The sequence below is a fragment of the Pelodiscus sinensis genome, chromosome 2 (assembly GCF_052426305.1).
Source record: "Pelodiscus sinensis isolate ZL-2025 chromosome 2, ASM5242630v1, whole genome shotgun sequence".
Lineage (NCBI taxonomy): Eukaryota > Metazoa > Chordata > Testudines > Trionychidae > Pelodiscus > Pelodiscus sinensis.
Window position 1 is genome coordinate 254084475 of NC_143053.1, and position 21974 is coordinate 254106448.

Sequence of the window (21974 nt, forward strand, 5' to 3'; positions counted from 1 at the left end):
ACTGACCTGACAGATGCTCAAGGAGCCTGTGAGCCAGGGACCTTGCTGTGTTTCCTCTGCCACTGGAGCTCTGGATCCATTTACCCCAGTGGGTTTAAGCCACACAAGCACCCACAACAGCATGGTGGGAAAGAGGGGATCACTGCTAGCACTCTCCCACTTCTTTGTTTCTATTGGCCGTTTTTGCCTCTTGGACTTGGAGAGCAGCACAACCCATCATCATGCTTGCACTGGGAGTGGTCTGCATGGCCACTCGACACACACCATATTCCATGCCACGCTGACTCCTGCCTGCACAGCCGAAGGGGGCTGACAGATTGGAGTATGGCCCATAGAATGCGCCTTCCCTGCTGCCTCCACCCACTACTTTGACTGTCTTTTTTTTTTCCAGGCGCTGTCTTCTGTGGCTGTTAAACCACCGCCTTTTAGAGCTGGTTTTGTAAGCCACCCGCCTGTACTGCGCAGCCGGTGTAGCATTGCTTTTGAAGGCCAGAGCTGCTACTACTCAAAGCCAGGTGCCGCATCTGCCTGCTGCTGAATATCTGGATTTTTGGATTATTTTCCCCCGGTGCATTCATTTTCACTTTGCTAAGTTGTGTCTTATTTTTACCCAGCTCTTTAATCTGTCTAGATCCCTTTCTTTTCCTGGTCTCTCTCTCTTGATTGGTATCACCACTGTTTTATTAATGTGTTATTATGATCCCAAGCCGTTAGGTGAAGTGAATCATTGAAACAGGACCCAGCTGTGACGAAGTGGGGATTGTATTTACTCTGTTCACTGTTATGTTGCATGTGATTTCTACTGTCCTTAGCAACCCCGTGTGATAGGGATCGGAATTCCGGGTGTGACTCTCCGAGGGAGGATGTCCAAGCCAGCACATTCACAATGGCCCAGGCTCACTGGAGTGTGCCAGTGAGTCTTGCTGGATTGGGAGGTAGAGATGGGACAGGACCCTTGACTTTAAGAAGATGGATTGTCCTGATTGCTTCTGGTTACTGGGCTAACAAGTCTATGCTATGCTGTGTCCCTGTGAACTAATACACCTATTCGACCTGCTGACTGAGAGTCGCATCTGGCTGTGGATGGGGAGGAGGGAAGGGGAGGAGGTAGAGGGCCCAGTGACCCCCCCTCCACAATTTTTTGACACTAACTCAGTTCCAGAGAGCAGAACATAAGAACAGCAGCATTAGGTCAGACCAAAGGTTCAGCCAGCCCAGTCTCCTGTCTCCCGACAGTGGCCAATCCCAGGTGCCCCAGAAGGCATGAACAGTACAGGAAAACAGCAAGTGATCCTCCCCTATCTCCTATTCCCAGCGTCTAGCAAAAAAGGCTAGGGACACTATCCTTACCCATCCTGGCTAATAGCCATTGATGGACCTATGCTCCATGACTCTACCTCCCTCTTTTTTGAACCCCGTTAAAGTCCCGGTTTTCACAACCACCTCTAGCAAAGAGTTCCACAGCTTGACAGTAAGTTGTGTGAAGAAATACTACCTTTTGTTTGTTTTAAGCCTGCTACTTATTCATTCCATTTGGTGACCGCCAGTTCCTGTGTTAGGCAAAGGAGTAAATAATGACTAAAATGATCCTGAACTATACATGAGGGCTGTGTCTACACTGGCATGAGTTTCCAGAAATGCTTAAAACGGAATAGTTTTCCGTTATAAGTATTTCCGGAAAAAGAGCATCTACACTGGCAGGCTGCTTTTTCAGAAAAGCCCTTTTTCCGGAAAAGCGTCTTTGGCCAATGTAGACGCGCTTTTCCGGAAAAAAGCCCCGATCGTCATTTTCGCGATCAGGGCTTTTTTCCGGAAAAGACTACTGTGCTGTCTACACTGGCCCTTTTCCGGAACAGTTTTCCGGATAAATGACTTTTGCCCGAGCGGGAGCAGCATAGTTTTTCCAGAAAAGCAGCTGATTTCTTACAGTAGATCGTCAGTGCTTTTCCGGAAATTCAAGGGGCCAGTGTAGACAGCTCGCAGCTTATTCCGGAAAAGCGGCTGATTTTCCGGAATAAGTGGCCCAGTGTAGACACAGCCGGGGTGTCGTTTTTCACATTAGTGTCCCACATAGGGTTACAACAACACACCGGGCCAAAATCTAAACTGAAGTCTTCATTGAATTCAGTGGGTTTATACAGGTGGATAAGAAACTAACTCAAAACCCACTGAAGTCAATGGGAGTCTTTCCATTAACTTCTGTCGGCATCAGATGGGTCCCAACATCTGTGAGGAGAGGTGGTGTGTATGGTATAATGTGACTGCTGTGAAAAGTATTTAGCGTCTGCTGCTTGGGCAATGGTGGAATTTATTGAGATCATGTTGTGTCTGAGCCACAAGTGATTAAAGTAGCGATTGCTGTAACGCCGTCTCCTAACAGACTAACCCTCCAGAGACCCCAATCCTAGGTGAAGTGAATCCTTAGCATTTATGCCCCCCCGCCCCCGTCTTTGTAAGCCAGCCCCACCACACCTCTGTGGGGAGATGGACATGTGCTGGAATTCCCGTCGGCAGAGCTGTCCCTACGCAGTCCCATGAAACGGGTGCCCTTCTGCCCAACAGCAGCTCTGGACAAGGGGAATGATGATTTTTTAGAGATGTAAATGAATAATCTTCAGCAACACACAAATGAAATATTTGTAATGCAAATTTTAAACTAAGGTCCTGTGGACTAACAGTCAATTCAGAAACTGACACTCTAGACCTGGGGTTGGCAATGCCTGTTCAACGGCTTCATTACCACTTCAATGGCTCTGTCACAGGTTTGATGAGCTGTTAAAAATAGCTAGCAGGGTTTTTTCCCCCCCACATTTAAGTTAACCAGATTCTCTCCGGAGGAAGCAGAGCCACAGACCAGGGATAGGAAGAAGCAAATGGGTGGACACTAAGACCCAAATTTTCAGGTGCCCTATGCAGCTGTGTATTCTGCATATGGATAAAGACGGCTCTGGCCATGGAATAGGAAACTGAGCCCAAATGTGACTTGGATACATAGATTCTCAGGCCAGAAGGGATGGTTGTGATCTTCTCGTCTGAGCCCCTGTAGAATGCAGGCAAGACAACTTCCCCGGAATGATTCCTGTGCGAACTGGCGCAAATCCTGGAGCAAAACGCTCAATCCTGATTTTAAAGTTGCCAGTGATTGCCATTGCGCGGTGTGAGGCTGGGCACTGAGCCAGGATAAGACCTCAGGAACCTCCTGGCTCTTTCCCCGACACCAGGCTGGCTTCTAACACCAGCAGCAGCTTTGCAAAGCAGGAGTGGGGTTAACCGCCTGCAGAGGCGGAAAGAACGCACACGCTCTTTTATTAAGTGTCTCCGCAGCAATGCTCCCTCGGGCAATGTCTAAAATTAGCTCAGGTTGAACGTTCCAGCGGGTACAGCTGTGGGTTAAATTTAGCCTCTTCGTGGATGGATTATTTTTTCTCCGAGACAGTACAGCCCTGCGTTGTCATACTGAGCGTTGCCACTCCAGTCATTCGGTCTGACACCCTGGGCGGGATGGTCTCTGACTGCGCTTACCCAAATAGTCTGCACCCTGACTCATCCCTCCTGGTTCAGCACACAGCCACATGCTACATCTTCAGCCTCGAACAGGAGGACAGCTGATTGTTCTGAAAGAGCCGTGATTCTTCTGATGCCGTTGCTGTCCTGGATGGGTACATTTTGCATCTCTGAGGCTGTTGATTGTGCCAGGAAACATGTGCTAAGGGTGTCCAGAAGCAGACGGTATGCTCGAGTCAGGGCTGGCATCTGAGTGGGGTGAATGAGATTAAAAAAGGAGAGACTCCCCCAAAAGATAGGATCCCCCTACCTCCCTCATGACTTTGGGGCAGATCCTCACTTGCAGCAAATCAGTATGGCTCCTTGACTGTCTTACAAGACATCCTGATGCTATGGATGGCGGTCGCTCCAGTTTTATGACAGTGTAACGCCTTTGATTTCAGCAGCATTACGGCAGCATGGAACTGGAGCAACAGAGCGCGTGTGTCTGAGTCCGACCTATGTGTCACTCCACGGAGCCTGATTGTCCTCTGAGGCCAGCTGGTATCATTTGGGAGTCACTCCAGAAATAGTAGTGGAGTTACATCGTGTGTACAACAGGTGTGAGCAGAGAGTAAGGGCTTATGTGGCTGGTTCTCCTCTTCCATATGGTAATTTGACCCTGATGCATCAGTAGAGTTACACTTGTAGAAGTGAGATCAGAATCCAGTGTGTGTCCAACCATATCACCATATGCATGTATACAGGGAACTTCATAAAGTCCCGTATTTCAAAGCTCCTCCAGCAATATTAATGAATTCAGTTTGCGAATGAGAGGAATAGTCCATGGGGAATCTGAGCCGCCACAAGGTTAAGTGACTTGGCCAAGGGCACAGACGGGTCTAGAGTCTAGTCTCACTTATATAGATATGAATCAGAAGTGAGCCCATAGAAGTCATTACTTAGAAAAGTTAAAGCAAAATGCAGGACAATGTAGCACTTTAAAGACTAACAAGATGGTTTATTAGATGATGAGCTTTCGTGGGCCAGACCCACTTCCTCAGATCAAATAGTGGAAGAAAATAGTCACAACCATATATACCAAAGGATACAATTAAAAAAATGAACACATATGAAAAGGACAAATCACATTGCAGAACAGGAGGGGGATGCGGGGGGGGGAGGAGGGGAAGGAAGGAAGGTAAGTGTCTGTGAATTGACGATATTAGAGGTGGGGAGAGTGGGATGTTTGTGAGTTAATGGTATTAGAGGTGATAATTGGGAAAGCTATCTTGATAATGTGTAAGATAGTTCAAGTGTTTGTTCAATCCTCTTTGGAGAGTGTCGAATTTTAACATGAATGACAGTTCAGAGGATTCCCTTTCAAGTGCAGATGTAAAAGATCTTTGTAGCAGAATGCAGGTGGTTAAGTCATTGAGAGAGTGTCCTTTCTGGTTAAAATGGCAAGAAACTGTTTTCTCTTTGTGATCTTGTCTGATATCTGTTTTGTGGGCATTAATCCTGCATTTTGCTTCAGCTACCCCAGACTAACACAGCTACATTTCTATCATTAGAAAAGTTAGATATCTTCAAGTCACCCGGGCCTGATTAAATGCATCCTACAATACCTGACAAGCTGATTGAGGAGGTATCTGAGCAATTACCTATCATTTTTGAAAACTCATGGACGTTGGAAGAGATTCCAGAAGACTGGAAAAGGGCAAATATAGTGCCCATCTATAAAAAGGGAAATAAGGACAACTCAGGAAACTACACACCAGTCAGCTTAACGTCGGTGCCAGGAAATATAATGGAACAAATAATTAAGGACCCCCATCTGCAAACGTCTGGAAGATAAAAAGGTGCTAAGTAACAATCACCAGGGATTTGTCAAGAACAAATTGTGTCAAACCAACCTCATATCTGTTCGTGTAGCTGAAGTTTCATAGCCTGGATTGATGGGGTGGGGGGGACGTAGTGTAGACTAGGAATGTGAATGAATAGTCAAATAGTCGATTAATCAATAAGCCTAGGTTTATCAGTTAATCTAATTGACTACTCGCATTCCCCCTCCTCCCACTGCTACTGTATCAGAGGCAGAAAGGGGATGGGGGGGGGGGGGGGGCAGGCAGCAGGACCTGGTACTGGGAGGAGCTGGCTTAAAAGCTGGTTCCTCCAAGCACTGGCTCCGAGATGTTACCTCCCCACCCCTTGCACTGCAAACTCAGACTCTGTCCAGGCTCCCCGCGGACAGAAGCTGCAGCCGGCACAGTCTTCCCCGCCACCTCCCCCGCCCCCAGCAGCCTCTGTTTGCAGGGAGCTTGGACCCCCCCCTTCCCGCCTCCCCCAACAGACATGGGCTGCTGCCTCTGTGTCAGAGGCAGCAGCGCAGGGCAGCAGGGTGCTCCCTGGGAGTGGGGCTGGATTGCACTGGCTGCCAGCCCTGCCCCTGGGGACTATAAAATAGTTGACTAATGCCTAAGAATTCATGCATTTAATCAACTATTCTATTACCTGCTATCTAACATCCTAGTGTGGACTAGGCCTAAGTCTGTCATTGTAAAGCATTTTCTCCAGTCCTTGCTCAAATACTTTCGGGGCTTTAACATTTGTTTTTTAGTATAGATTTTATTTTGGCATCTGTTGTTATAAAGAGATTAGATTGAAACATATGCCTGCTCCCCAGAATGCATTAGTGAAGGGCGAGGCAATTTTCTGAGCCACACTATGAAGCTGTCGCTAGACAGCATAAGAAAGCAGTCACCACCCTGCTTGCTTCAAGGTATAAGACGACCCTCTCTTCTTGGGAAGAGGAAGGAATCCCTCCCATCTTATGGGAAGAACAATTAGCCCGGTGCATTATAGTACAGAGGAACTGCCTTCTTCTGAAACACGAGAGCTACGTCTACGCTGGCAGCTTCTTACGCAAGAACTGTTTTGCGGAAGAGTTCTTGCGCAAAACGTCTTCCACAAGAGCGCGTCCACACTGGCATGTGCTTTAGCACAAGAGATGTGCTTTTGTACAAGAGTGTCTATGGCAGTGTGGATGCTCTCTTGTGCAAGAAAGCTCTGATAGCCATTTTAGTCATAGGGGTTTCTTGCGCAAGAAGTTCATGTAGCCTGTCTACACTGCCCTGTTGCACAAGAGCTCTTGCGCAAGAAGACTTATTCCTTGTGGGGAGAGGAATAACTCTTCTGGAAGAAGTGCTGTTTTCCAACACTTGTAAATTGACTTGCACAAGAACACGCGTGCCGTGTAGACACCTGGCAAGCTTTTGCGCAAGAACAGCTGTTCTTGAGCAAGAAGCCACCAGTGTACATGTAGCCCAAGTGCTGTTCTTGCAGCAGGACCAAATGCTTTAACTCAGCTGGAAGTTGAGGACTTGAGATGCTGGGATCACGTACTGCCTGGCTCTACCATCACTTAGCTCTTCGCATATGAAAATCTCACTACGGTCTTATCGAAAATCTTTATTTAAACTAGGAGAGGTTTATTACAGGGGCTTTGTACATGGGGAAAATACAGGAGCGTGGCTGCAGATGACGCTGGAGAGCCTCGCTTGCAGGCGCCTGGGCCTTGACGGCCGGGAGGACACGATGCTGCCGCTGAGGATTCTGGGCCAAGCCTCCTCTCCTCTCTATGCTGCCTTTTCTTTGTCGCTTTTCTCCTCTTCTACCGCCAGGAGGCGCTCCCTCTCCTTGATGAGCTGCACCCCGCAATAGGTGATGAACCAGATGGACAAGGTGCTGAGTGGGAAACCTGCAAGCCGGAGGGACAGACGGTTTGACGTGGGCGTTAATGAAAAGGGTGAGGTGCTTCTCCAAATGCAACTCAGCATCCTTGCTTGGTAGGTCCTGAGACGGGATGAGCCTGTACACAGGGCCATCCTTCCACTTTAGGGGGCCCTATGCAAATGAGGCCTCCCTGCATGCCTTCTGCTGGGGCTCAGGCTTCCCTTCCTCTCCACCCCCTCTTTGCTGCTTGTGCTGGGGGCCTGGACCTTCCCCCCGCCTCCTCCACACGGCTTCTGCTGGAGGCCTGGGGCTCAGGACTGCCCTCCCTCCCTTTCTCCCTCCTCCCCTACGCAGCTTCTGTCGGGGCTTGGGGCTTCTCTCCCTCCTCTCTGCAGCTTCTGCTGGAGGCCTGGGATTTGGGGCTTCCTCGTCTCTGCCCCAAACCTGGCAGAAGAGAGCCCTCACTAGTATCTGACTGTTGGCTAAGAGGAGCACACGGGATAGGGAGCAGGAAGAAGGCAGCCTGTAATGCAGCTGCATAGGGCACCTGGAAAATTGGTGCCCCAAATTTTCAGGTGCTCTATTCAGCAGAGTATTTCACAGCTGCCTAGGGATGGTTCTGTCTGTACATGATCCACAGCCCACAGCGATCCATGGCAGTCTTTTCATCAACCTCCATGGGGTTTAGATCTGACCCTGTGAGCTCTCCCCTCCTCCACTGGGGTGCAGGGGTGGGCCCAGATCTGCCAACATAGTATGGTCTTCTATACATCGTGAGGCCCTCCTGGCTTTGAGTCACGTGGAAAGACATTCTCAGCTCCCCGAGCTCAGACAGATGCCTAAGGGTCACTTAGCCAGCCCCATGCCGTCCTTCTTCACCACCTGCCCCTCTATACGCTCTGAGCCTGCAATCCCCAAGGCCTGGCGTTAACCTGCCCCTGGAGATCCCACGCGCACCATCCACCTCTCTCTCCTAGATAACGGGGGAGTTCGTTCACACGCCCTCGTTTACAATACAAATAACCGACAGGAGAAGTAGCCTCCGGCACAGGGCTGTAATCAGGCCCGACGATGGGGGAGGGGAGACAAAGGGGATATTTGCTTTGGGGCCTGGCATTTTTAAAAGGCCCAGGACTGCCAGCCATTGCCTTACGCCTTTAGGGGCAGTGAGCCATCCAGGTGATACTGAGGGCTGGCAGCCCCAGTCCTGCCCCCTCCACTGAGGTCCCACCCCTTCCGGGAGCACAGAGATGGGGCCCCCTACATTGCCCAGTGATCCTATCAGCCCCCCTGGCTGTAATTCCATGGGGCGGGGCAGGGAGCCTGGCAGCATTATGGACGGTTTCCACAGCAGAGCTCCAGGCTTTGTGTGGGCTAAAACTGGTCCTCTCAATGAGTAACATGACCAGCAACCACAATGAGCTCAGCCATCAGGCACTTCTGACATGCTGAACCCTCCGGGTCACGTTACCCCCCTCCTGAGCCAGCCAGTCCCCTGTGTGTGCACCACTCAGTCAGCTACGCACAGCCCAGGCCGTTTGAACACACTCGGGAGGAACGCACAGCCGGGGGGCGCTCACTGGAGAACATCCAACAAAGAGGCCTGAGACACTATTAGAGATACAAGGCTGGCAAAGAGCGTATGGGTCTACCCATTTCAGCTCCAGACAGGAGTCGAGGCCGTAGGGGATGAAGGCGGCAGCGAGGAAATAAATCCCCATTGTTATTATGAGATAGGTTGCAATAGCACTGACCGATCTAAGCTGTGGTCAGCCCCCCGGGCTAGGTGCTGAACAAACGCGGCATGAAATGATGGTCTCTGCCCCCCAAGTAGCTTATAAGCTCACGACAAACTCTCTTCCCATTGGAAAGGGGTGCCAGGCTGGGGGGCTTTGGTTTGAGTTCGGTGTCGTGGCCCCTGTACACCAAGAAAAGGGCTTGTCCAGCCTGAGGGAACCAGAAGGAATTTACCTGTCAGGAGGAGTCTCTTGGTAACCAGCAGCATGAAGTCCAGACTGTTGAGAGCAAGGATGTTGTAGAGGACGATGGCCCAGAAGTTTGCAGCCCCGAAGATTCCTCTAATCCGCCGAGACATCGGCTCTGACATGTTGGCCTGCCCGGAGAAACAGTGGCGTGAGGGTTTGTGTTAGTTGTGCCCATCTCAGGGCACGTCTAGACTTGCTTTCACTTTTGAAAGATGATATGCAAATTCGACTCAAATTTGCATATGATGATATGCAAATTCGGTACCAATTTGCACATCTTCTTCCGATCGCATTTTCGTCTGGATGCAGTTTTTTCGGAAAAAAAAACCCTTTTTAGAAAAAACCGCGTAAACTTCCTTTTTTTAGGAAGAGCGGGTTTGTTTTTCTTTTCTTGTTATTTTTTTTAAAGGGGAGGTTGAAAAAAACGCTTCCAGACTATTTTTATTTTTGAACAATCCTCTTTCAAAAAAGCGATGGGAAGAAGATATGCAAAGCCACGCCGAATTTGCATATCCTCTTTCGAAAGTGATGACAAGTCTAGACGTGTCCTCAGGTTCCACATGCATGGTATTTGAGTGCCACGCGGTCTTTATCCTCAGAGTATCGCTGGGAGGGACAACTGTACTATTGCTCCCATTATACAGATGGGGAATGGAGGAATGGGGCCACTAAGGCCTGGCCCTTCCCTCTCCTCCCCCTCCCCCTCAGTTCAATGGACCAAGTCACTTGCCCGAGGTCATACAGGGAATCTGAAGGCAGATGTAGCAGGCTAACCCCTGGCCCATCCTTCATGTCTAGTCTAACTCCCCCTCCACCCCAGCCTATTCATTGTTTCCAGTTGGAACACAAGGTCCCCATTCTGCAAAATGCTGAGCCGTGGACTCTATGGGAGCTGGGGAGCTCAGCATCTTCCAGGAGGGATTCCCAGAGCTGGGCCTGCTGCCCACAAAGCTCTGCTCCGTGCGAAGTGCCCATAGCAGCATGAGGATCCCCCCAATGGAGCGGAGTGTGCAGCAATCAGGCTAAGGTGTGAGTGGGGCCAGCCTGAGGCCACCGCCTTCCGTCCCCCCACACAACTGCCAGCTTGCCCTGGCATCCGGGTCCCTGGATGGGGTGGTGCTCTCACAGACACCTCATCAAGCAAACCCTGCCCACGTCGTATCCCCCGCACACCCGCCCACGCCTGGATTATCCCCTGAGTCTTGTCATAGGTTCCTTTGTCTCGCAGGATGGAGACACTTAACTCCTCCGGACAGAGGGCTGATGGGAATGGAAGAACTGGGAGCTTTCTGTCAGCAGGCAGGCACATGGTGCAGGGTTGCTCCATACTAAAGCTGCTTCAAGAACATAAGAACGGCCATACCGGGTCAGACCAAAGGCCCATCCAGCCGAGTATCCTGTCTGCCGACAGCGGCCCATACCAAGTGCCCCAGAGGGAGTGAACCGAATAAGTAATGATCAAGCAGCTCTCCTGCCATCCATCTCCACCCTCTGACAAACAGGCTAGGGACACCATTCCTTACCCATGCTGGCTAAGAGCCATTAATGGACATAACCTCCATGAATTTATCTAGGTCTCTTTTAAACCCTGTTATAGTCCTACCCTTCACAACCTCCTCAGGCAAGGAGTTCCACAGTTTGACGATGCGCGGTGTGAAGAAGAACTTCCTTTTATTTGTTTTAAACCTGCTGCCCATTAATTTCATTTGGTGGCCCCTAATTCTTATATTATGGGAGCAAGTAAATAACTTTTCCTTATTCACTTTCTCCACCCCACTCATGATTTTATAGACCTCTATCATATCCCCTCTTAGTCTCCTCTTTTCCAAGCTGAAAAGTCCCTGTCTCTTTAATCTCTCCTCATATGGGTCCCATTCCAAACCCCTCATCATTTTAGTTGCCCTTCTCTGAACCTTTTCTAGTGCCAGTATATCTTTTTTGAGATGAAGAGACCACATCTGTACGCAGTATTCCAGATGAGGGCGTACCATGGATTTATATAAGGGCAATAAGATATTCTCTGTCTTATTCTCTATCCCTTTTTTTAATGATTCCTTTGCTCTGCGATATATTCGGTGGAGCAGCCCTTTTGCCACCATCTTTCCAGAGAGGAGGACTAGCCTGGGGCAGTTGCTAAATGGGGATGTTGCTACATGGGGCTGCCCTCCTGTTGTTGGAATCGTTCCCTGGGGCCATGGGCAGCCAGTTGTCGAATACTGCTGCGTTTTGGCTCTTTTAGCACACATGGATTCAAAAAATGGGGGAGCACAAAGGTGTGTGAAAAGTTCTCCTCTGATCCTGCACTGAGTCCCGCTCTGATAGACTTGGGAATGGCCCAAAGTTTGCACAGTTCAGAGGGCGAGGTGTTTGCCTCTCCTGTCCACCTTAGCAATAGCCCACAGTGTGGAGGCAGGCTTGCAAGCCAGCGAAAGCTCTCCTGCGTCATGACTGTTATTAGCATTAGCTAGAAGCTGTTAAGGTTTAAAAAAAACGTAAACCCCAGTGAAAGAGCAGAATGTGCTAGTTGCACCTAATCCTCAGTGGAGATGGGAAGTGGTTTTTATAGAAATCTTCAAAGAGAACTAGAAATCTCAGGATCCTTGGAGCTGAAAATTGTGGTGCTTTGGGCAATAAGATTTCTCTGGCTCGGTGTGTTATAAGCTGGTTAAAAGTTCAATTTGCAGAAGCAAGGGGATGGTTACAGCATCGCTGTCAGAGTCAGTGGTTTCAGTTTGGTGCAAAGAACAGAAATGTTTCCCTGCATGGTTCCTGGCTGCATCCTCCTACAGACCACTAGCTCCCAGACGTACATGGGATTCCGGTCTCTAGAACAGATCAAAAATGGCATTTCTGGCCTGTGGGAAGTTACAATCTTTCAATGTTTGTTTTCATCCCTAAGTGGGCTAAAAACTTGGTCTTTTTTTTCAGAATGAAAAAAAAAGTTCTGGAATAATTCCCTCTGGATACAGAGTAAGGCTACGTCTACACTGGCATGATTTTCCGAAAATGCTTTTAACAGAAAAGTTTTCCGTTAAAAGCATTTTCGGAAAAGCACGTCTAGATTGGCAGGATGCTTTTCCGCAAAAGTAATTTTTGCGGAAAAACGTCCGTGGCCAATCTAGATGCGCTTTTCCACAAAAAAGCCCCGATTGCCATTTTCGCGACGGGCTTTTTTGCGGAAAACAGTACTATGCTGTCTACACTGGCCCTTTTGCGCAAAAGTCTTTCGGAAAAAGACTTTTGCCCGAATGAGAGCAGCATAGTATTTCCGGAAAAGCACTGACAATCTTACATGAGTTTGTCAGTGCTTTTCCGGAAATTCAAGCGGCCAGTGTAGACAGCTGGCAAGTTTTTCCGGAAAAGCGGCTGATTTTCCGGAAAAACTTGCCAGTCTAGACACAGCCTAAATGTTTTGTTTCTGGTGGGCATCCGAGAAAATGCTCGGGCAGGAGCCACTTGAGCTAGGAATGAGCCCAGGGACACAGTAGAAAGTTTATATGTACAAGTCTCTGACTGCATCACCTAGAGTCCCTAGACTGATCCCACTGCTAGCTCCGCATGGGAATGATGAAGTCCAGACCACTGAGAGCCCTGGCCAGGGTGGTGACAATAACACAGTTTCTCTTCAGCATCTGAGGAAGCGAGCTTTAGCTCTCAAAAGCTTGTGCCCCAAAACCTTCATACATTCGTGAGTCTTTAAAGTGCCACCGGACTCCTTGTTGTTTTAACAATAACAGCAATACTTTCTGTTCCTGCTTTAACTGGCTTTAGTTCCACCCTGTTCGGGGGAAGACACTTATAAAGGGGGCAGCCCAGAAAAGGGGAGTAGAGAGATCTCCGAGCCAAAAGCCCAAACTCCCAGGACTACTGAGAGGTGCTTCACTAAAGAAGCAGGATGAGCTTTGGGTCAGACCAGACTCCTTTCAGTCCTGAAAGGGGAGAGATGGAACTAGCCCAGCTGGAGGTCTGGAGCTACAGGCTCAGACTCATAGATCAAGGTTCCGTCCCTGAAAAAACCAAGGGGAAACTGAGGCAGGGATGATGGCAGTTCTGTGGCAGACTGCCCGGGAGAGCTACCATGTTGCGGTTCTGCCTTCCAGCTCCCCCTTGTCTTGCAGCTCTAACATGGTGGGTGACGTCGGCATTTTGGGCCCCAGGACGTGAGCTGGTGCTGCTCCACTGAAGTCACATTTTGTTCTCATACATTGACATGTCACTCCACCCCACTAGACCCACCCCGCCCAACAGCAGGTCGCTGCTGAGTTTCTTACCTCCACGCTGGCAAAAGGCTCCCTCTGGAAAAACTTTTGCACCCAGAGCTCGAAGTTGAGGCCAAAGCAGTTGCAGACAGACCAGATGTAAACAATCTCGCAGGGGCCCAGCCACAGGGTGGTGACAGCGAAGGTGGAGACGGTCGCCCGAAGCTCCTTCACAACGTTGTCGTGGGTCTCCCCTAGGTGATCGTACACGTACCTCGGGGGCAAAGGTAACAGGGTGGGTGTTGTTTTGTGGTGACCTGTGTTGTATCCCAGCCTCAACCGCTGGTCTGCTGGCCGACCTTGGGTATGTCCCATCGCCTCCCATGCCTCAGTTTTCCTATCTGTAAAATGGGAATAATGACCCTGGCCCTGCTTTGGGAAGCATGGGTGCAAAGTGCTAGGTAAGAGCGAGTTGCTGTTACTACACCAGTGGAAGGAAGAAGGCTTTGTATGGGTGCCCCAGCTGTGGAAGGGTTCCCTCTTCTGGGGGATGATGGGGGGAACTGGGGATGGCTGCTGGCTGGCACTGCAGAGTTACACCCAGCTGGGGGACAGCTGAGCAGAGAGAGCTAGTAGGGAATGAAAATGGGGGTTGGGCCTGGGGGTGGATTTTGCAGCAAGGAGCCTGTTCCATGTGTATCACCAGAAGAGAAGACTCTATGCAGCTCCTCTCGCTCCTCTCCCCCAGGGATATAGGTTTTAGGGGTTCCCTTAATGTCAGGCCTCTTCCTAGAGTTGCCAGGAGCCCACTTTTCAACCAGAAAGTCCAGTCGAAAAGGGGAGCTGGCAGTGTCTGGAGAGCCCTGCAAATCCGTGGCAATCCGCTTTCTATCCGTGGCCCCCTTTTCCAGATAAGGAGGCAGATACAAATTTTGAATCCAGAACCTGCACATTTGCCGACATCCCCTTTATACCCCTGGGTATCCACATCTGTGGATGTGGATGCAGATGCGGCTCTCCATGACTCCTTTTTGCAGATACAGATGTGGCTGCGGATACACACGTTTGTATCCAGGCAGGGCTCTAAGTGTCTGATCAGACCACTGAACAGACCCCCAAGTCCAGTGACTGCAGGGGGGTAGCAGGGAGGTGATGGCTGCACCAGCCCCTACTCAGCTGCAGCTGCCTCCTACCTGTGCCAGGTGGTGGCAGCTGCAGGCTGTGGCTCTGCAGGTGAATCCCTCTTGACCCCGGAAGGGAGGGGAGCAATTGCAGGGGCGGGGAAAAGAGGTAAATGAGGGGCCTGTCTCAGGGAAAGGCGGAGGACCTCAGGGGAAGAGGCGGGATAGGGGCAGGGTGGGGGAGGTTCCAGCACTCCTGCTGGAGTGTCCAATTTTTAAAATATTCCAAAGTTGACAACCCTGCCACCTCACCATATAGGAACCATTTACCTGGCTCCCAGGTGCACACACATTTGATCAAAGACCCCCTGAGACTCCCCTTGTGGAGTCAGCACGTTGTGGTTCCAGAGAGCGGCTAGAGGGATAGTGGCTGAACGAGGTCACCAGAGATTGGGGGAGTGTAGATTCAGCAGAGGGGAAAGAGAATCAGATGGGAGGGGCGCCAGGATAGAATTGTTAAGCAAAAAGTGTTGAGCCAAGCTGCAAGTGGTGATTTCGGCTGGCTTTTATTGTCTCCAAACCAGTTGGCTCAGCCCTTTTTTTAAAAAACAGACTGGCTGGATCACTACTTAGGGATATGCTGGAGAAAAATGAGAACTGAGATGCTTTAGGCTTGTCTGTGAATAGGGTGAATAATGCTTAACATCCTTGTGCCGTTTAGGGCCAGTTACACTGTCATTCTGAGAGTCACTCATACCATGGAAGAGATGGTCCCACACCCCAGGGGAGATGACAGATCTCCTAAGCAGACTTACTTGCATAACCAGTCGTTAATCCCTCTGTCGAAGTGCCTAAAATACAGACAGGCAAAACGAGAGAAAAATGTGAAAATGGGGTGTTAACAATTGATTATATTATATAGTCATTCAGTGAAGCCTGCTTTTGCTTGCACCCATTTTTCACTGATGTAACACCATTGAAATTACTCCCAATTAGCCAGTTTGTCTCCCAGGCCTGGTCTACACTTATTCCAAGATCGACATTCTGGAGATTGATCTTCTGGGGTTCGATTTAGTGGGTCTAGTGAAGACCTGCTAAATCAATTGTGGATGCTGCCCCTATTGACCCCAGTATTCCATGGGGTCTCAAGGAGTAAGGGAAGTTGATGGGAGAGTTTCTCCCATTGACCTCCCACAGTGGGGATGTTGCAGAAATTCAACTTAAGGTACTTCCATTCCAGCTACGCTGTTCTTGTAGCTGGAGTTGCGTATCTTTGTTTTACTTTTCCGCATAATGTAGACCTGGCCCTAGGCTCAGAATACCAGTGTTGACTTTGTTTCCAATGTAAATATTTAACCAAGCATCTGATTCGGCAGTTATTCCTATGCAAACTCTACAGACGTCAATGGGAACTAGGCGTAAGCAGATACAGCTTCTGAAGCAGTCTCTGGCCCATCGACTTCAGTGATATAAATAGTGGTGTGAACTACACTTTTAGCACAGGTGGGCCAGAAAAGGGGTATAACAGTGTGAATCAGCAAGCCTGGTTCTCTTTTCACCCCATGGTAACATTATGGATGGTTGGGAACAATCCAACAATGTCTTAATGGACCCATTGTTGAAGCAGGGGATGGGAAAGGTTTTGTAGTTCACTGACTGAATTACCTCTCAAGGAAGGCCTGTTCCCTACACTTTCTAGTGATTGGTTTTAAAAACGCCATAAGTAATGGGACTTCCACCCCTACCCTTTGGAACCTGTTCCTCACAATAATATATCACCTTTTGGGGAAGTTCTGCCATATATTCAGCCTACATGGCTCCTTCTCTTATGTCCATCCCATTCCTGCTGTTTACTTCCCCCTGTATCACACAAAATAATTTCTCTCCATGCAGAGTGTTTACACTATTCCGGTATCAGTAGGCAAAGGCAATGGGACAGATCGTCAACTGGTGTCAATCAGTTCTAACTCTGTAGACTTCAACGGAGTAATGACATTTGACACCAGCTGAGGGCTCATGTCCTCATCTCTCTGCCTAGCTAACATATGCAGCAGATGACCATTCTTCCTTCCTCTGCAACCTTGGCCGATAAGATCTTGGGACTATTTGACCAGCTGGTTACAAGGAGAGAAAAATGACAAAGTTGTGTTCCTTCTCAGTATATTTCCTTTGGACGGACTGGATCAGTCCCCTCTGCCTGGGTCCATTCCCATTTTAGATGCACTCACGTTTCTGCAAAGACGTAGAGCATGGTGATACATTTGGGGGGCTGCGGCGGGTCCAAGTGATCCAGTCTAGCGATAGTATTGATAACTCCAAACATCACCGCAGCTTTCACCCAATCATACACCAAGTTCGAGTAGGCCAGGCCAGCTGTATGGCACGCATCAAAACAGAAAGGAAAGAGAATGGCTCAGTGAGAAGCAAGCAAATAGTAGCATGGTCTAATATTAACACAAGAGTTGAGCGCAGGACAGAAGAGAAGGATTTTGTGATTTCAAACTCAGGCTTCATTCTTAGTAAGATCAGAGCCCAGAGGTTTTGAAGTTCTCTGGGAAGGAAAATTCAAAGCAAAAATCATTTTGCATCATTGGAAACATTGTGTTTCAAGGTTGGTCTTTTTATTTTGCATGATGATACCCTACAACATTTAAAAACAGAAATGAAAAATGGTTTACGAACAAAAAATTGAAATGTTTCCTTCGGAACATGTCAAAATGAGACGTTTTGGTTGTGTCAAAACTTCCCTCTCCCCCTGGTTTTCTTCCAAAAAACCAAAATGTTGGTGAAACTGGTCCGATTTCACAACTCATTTTGATTTAGACACAGGTGCACATTCTGGTAGAGTATGCATTTAACCTGCACAAGGGGACTCGTTCCCATTTGGGATCTGGACCACATAGGGAAGTTCCTTGGGGTGTGAACTCTTCTGGGCAGAGACCATCTGTTTGTTGTGAGTTTGTATGGCACCCAACACAGTGGGGTTTTGGTCTGGGGTTCCTAGGCATTATCATAGAATCGTAGAACTACCATCATGCATGAATAATAATAATTCGACTCTGCTATTTCCTCTGACCTAGCAGGTCTGCTCTGTTCAGCTCAATCAGCAGCAGTTTGTGCTTTTAGATCCAAAGCTCATGGGTTCAGTTCCTGCATGTGATCTATCCAGGCACCTGGTGCTAGTAGCATGTGTCAGCAGTTAAGCCAAGCACCACTCTTGAAAACAAATCAAAGTTTGCTTTTATCCCATTCTCAAACTGCACCTTCCCATCAGGCTGAGCTGTGGCCAGACTCTGGGCTCAGAAAGCACCTTTGTCAAATATTCCTTCTGCCCAGAATAAGCAGCTGGCTCAGCGAGGGACAAGTTTTCTCTTTATCTGGTTGTTGCCGATGGCTCTTGATTTAAGGCTCAGTCTTCAGCGAGGCCTCAGCTTGCATCTACCTCCCTCCCCCCGACACACACACACACACACACACACACAGTAGGCCAGATGCTGCTCCTGGTTACACAATCTGGAACCACTCCACCGACGTGCTCTGAGTTTTACCTGGGGTGACCTCCTGTGCTCACCTCGGAGAGGTTGAAATCAGAATCTCAGCAGCTGGCCCCAGGAACGTAGAAGTGACGAGCAGTGGGGAAGCCATTGCTGAACATGAAAGGTGGATACTTGGACGGGGTCACTTGTTGGCTTAGAACTCTGGGCCAGGCGCACCCTAGCCAAAATGTTCATACCTTGCCACTAATTTCCGGGTTACCGGGTGCCCCCCTCAAACAATTTGGGGTTGATTTTCAGAGGTGCTAAGCACCCACAGTTCCAACGGACATCAATGGAAGCTGCTGAGTGCTCAGCATTTCCGCATCTTGGGCCTTTTTGACGTAAGCTGCCTAAATAATGATTTTGTTGCCCAACTTCAAGCCTCCATTTTGGCACTGATTTGTCTTCCCTTAGACCCCAATAACAATATTAGTTCACAGTTAATACACAAGACGTTCCTAAGCCTTCTAAAATAAGAGCTTGCCCATGACAAGAGTGGCTAAGGGACCCTCTGGGTCACTCACCCAATGCCCAGTCAGAGAGCCGGTTCACAAACTTCACATCCGCAGGCAGAGTCAGGATGTAGAAGAAGTGGAAAAACATGTCCACGGCGACGATCGCCCCCAGGTGGAGACCCGCGTGGACGCGAATGTTCCACATCTCGTTGTCTTTGCGCCTCAGCTCGCTGGTGCTTACCTGGGGGGGAGGGGAGGAGAGACGAACAAGGGAAAGGGCGAAATAAAAGGGATGCACTTGCTCTGGTACCCAGAGAATGTGCTGAGAATAAGATAACTCCCCGGTGGAGCTCTAGCAGCATTCCCCAAACCTGCCTAGCAGGGCCAGCCCACAACATTTTGGCACCTGAGGTGGGGAGCTCAAATGACGCCCCCATGCTCCATCATTTGGGCCAAAACTTTGAAAGGTCTCAATTCTGCCTTCTTCCTGTTCTACTCCTCTCCTGGCACTCCACCAGCTCTGTGCATCTAGAGCAGAGAGAATGCATAGGCAGCAGCAGCAGACACAATTTTCTACACTCTGGGTCCTAGTGGCGCCCCCCCCCTCCACAGTCTAGCACCTGAGGCGGCCGCCTCAGTTCGCCTCATGGTAAGGCGCTGGCAGCCTAAAGCCCTGTCTACTGGAGATTTGCTCCAATTTCAGCCCTCAGCGGCTGCTGCTGGCTCAGCAAACACGGGGTATACACAGGGTAGCCGTGCTAGGCTGTTTCAGCAAAAACAAGGAGTCCTGTGGCACTTTAAAGACTAACACATGTATTAGGTATAAGGTATGTATGCCTGAATACCCTAATACAGTGGTTTGCAAGCTATGGGTCACGACCCAGTACTGGATCGTGGAATGTCGGGCGCTGGGTCTCGTTGCTGCAGGGGGATCAGGTGAGCAGTGGGGGGTGCTAAGGCAGCACCCCAGAAGCAGCTGGCAGCAGGCCCAGCTCCTATGTAGGGGATGGGAAAAGCGCACAGGGCTCCATGCACTGCCCCTGCCCTGAGCACTAGCTCCGCGCTGCTTCTGCGTGATCTGCGGTGCCAGGAGAGGCCGGAAGCTGCCTTAGTATCCCTACTGCATCGCTATGGAGCCACTCCAAGTAAGCTCCTGCTACCCCAGCCCTGCCCCCACAAAGCTGGACCCCCCCCCCCCTTATATCCCAAAGCTCTTGTCCTCAGCCCCACCCCAGAGCCCACACTCTAGCCAAATTATGTTGGTTCGCGGCACCAACAATTTTCTGGTCATGAGAAAAAAAAGTTTGAAAACTACTGGCCTACTACATTCGTTAGTCTTTAAAGTGCCTCTGGGCTCCTTGTTGGGCTTGAGCCTACGCAGGCTTGAGCCTACGCTGTAAATTGCCACTAATGCAGTTTAACCGCACCATCAAGCAGCCCACTGATGCAAACTAGCAATCTGGCCCGTCTGCACGAGTGACGGGCGTGACGGTGGTCGGAGCAAACCCCAGCGCTGCATCAGTGATGCCTTTTCTCTGCCAGTCACGGGCAGAGCGGGTCTGTTGTGAGCTCTGGCTTTGCGGGTATGGGAGAACCAGCAATGCAGCCGCGGGGACGTTCTTCTGGGCGGGGGCTGCGTCGTTCAGATCTGATGGGTGCCGCGCGCTCCCACGGCACGACCACGTGAAATGGTAACAATGCATCCGGCCAGGCATGCTCTTTATTTCATCCATGAGCTGGAAAGGGGGCATGAACTGGCGATCTCGAGGAAAATGTCACACTCGGGAGAAATAGCTGGGGGGGAATCCGGGCTTACAGAGATTGGTTAAAAGCTTAACCTGAGTGCTGGATTGTGGCAGGCCTTCTGCCTGGGTAGGAATGGGGTAAGGGACACACATGCCCCTGCATGCCCTGTGCAAGGACCCACCAAAGTAGATCCTTACACTCCAAAGAGTATGGGGATTTGCTCATGGCACCTGGTGCAATACTCACCCCCAAAGACAGCAGGGGAAAACCAAACAACCTTAGGGCTCCCCTCTGATCCATGTATGGATTAGAGGGGCTGGCAGGCTGGTCATGACAGTGCAGGGATACACAGTGATCCATGCGCACCAAGGTGCTCTGGCAAGCGCAGTCCTGGCTGGTCTTCCTATTGTGCTGGGTGACTTCACACTGACCGTGTTCCCTGTAAGCAATGTGCTTGGGCAGCCACCCAGGAGAGAGTCAAATGCCACCCAGCTGATTAGGAGAGTGTCCACAGGCGGCAGCAGGTGTTTCTACTGGTGGTGCACATCTGCATGTGCCTCAGTGCATGTAACAAAATGTATTCCACACCTGGATTGAAAAATTGGAGGGAACACTGACGCTGGCCCCACTTTGGTGGGCTTTTCAGAATGGCCAGTGCAGTGCGGGCATGCTCCCTGGCAGCAGTTTCCTTGCCTGGCAGCCAGTGTTGTAATTAAGGAAGGAAAGGGCTAGAAGTCTCAGCACCACACTGGATCGGGCTCTTGGCAATGACCGAGCAGGGGAGAATCTGGCTTCGGGGGGGGCTGATCTAACAGGTTGTTTCTCTCTCCAATGCCTGTGGCTCGCTGACACACTCTGCGGTATCAGTCAGTGCTATTCCTCCCAGGAACTGCGGCCTCCCTTGAATATTGTAACATAATAATAATCATAGTGAGCGTCTAGGGCTGCACTGGGGAGGTTGGCAGCCTTGGCTTTCAGAAGCTCCATAAAATTGGTGCTGAATAAGAAATACGCTTATATTGATTCCTCTTTCTTTATCCCCCACATGGCGGGAGTTCTTGGGAAGTCCTTTGGCTTGGCTGCCGTAGCCTCATCAAAGGAAACCGATGATTTCCAAGGGTTAAAGCATTGCCCAGCTTTGCTTGTGCACATTACTCTCACACGGCCTTCGATATCGGCCTGAGCCCCGCTGCCGGGAACTGGAGAGGCTTCCAAACATGGAACCAGAGAAGCTTAATCCAGAGGAGTTTAATCCAGAGGGGATCAGCTGTTACTGGCCAGTTATCCCAGGCAGCTGTCATTTCACTCCTCTGACAACAGGTTCTGGGACACTGAGGTCTAAGAGGAAACAGCTGAGACACAGCGCAAAGGGCGTCAGTGAGACACAACAGGCGCTGCTCAGACTTTCCAAAGCCGTCCCTGCGCAACGTCGCAGGCTGGGCTGGATGGAACACCTGACTGAGCGTTCCCATGGATACCGCACACAGCATCCTTCCAAGTGATGCATCCCACTATGGGATGGAGGTCTGCTGCCTTCTGGGCGCACTAAGAGGCAGTGCAGCAGCTTGCTGGGAGGAAGAACGGTACAGTGGTTAGGGCTCTGATGTGGGAGCTCACCGACTGGGATTGGATTCCCTGGTCCAACAGAAACGTCCAGTACGACCTTTGGCAACTCACTTAGCCTCATTGTGCCTCCGTTCCCCATCTGTGCTTT

The 21974-nt window shown here is 49.9% G+C and overlaps 1 protein-coding gene across 2 annotated transcripts in view; it reads right to left on the minus strand.

The window, feature by feature from the left end:
* Positions 1-4539: 4539 nt before the first annotated feature.
* HHATL (hedgehog acyltransferase like) overlaps positions 4540-21974 on the minus strand; it is a 43038-nt gene continuing 25603 nt past the window's right edge. Inside the window, exons 6-11 of one of the 2 annotated variants that reach the window (XM_006120610.5) lie at positions 18584-18755; positions 16752-16896; positions 15339-15374; positions 13475-13676; positions 9190-9331; positions 4540-7243 (exon numbers count right to left, since the gene is read on the minus strand). In XM_006120610.5, the coding sequence (XP_006120672.3) occupies positions 7122-7243; positions 9190-9331; positions 13475-13676; positions 15339-15374; positions 16752-16896; positions 18584-18755 (819 nt within the window). In that variant the 3' untranslated portion in view covers positions 4540-7121. The remainder of the gene's footprint in view (positions 7244-9189; positions 9332-13474; positions 13677-15338; positions 15375-16751; positions 16897-18583; positions 18756-21974) is intronic. The other variant, XM_006120609.5, reaches the window with a different exon arrangement.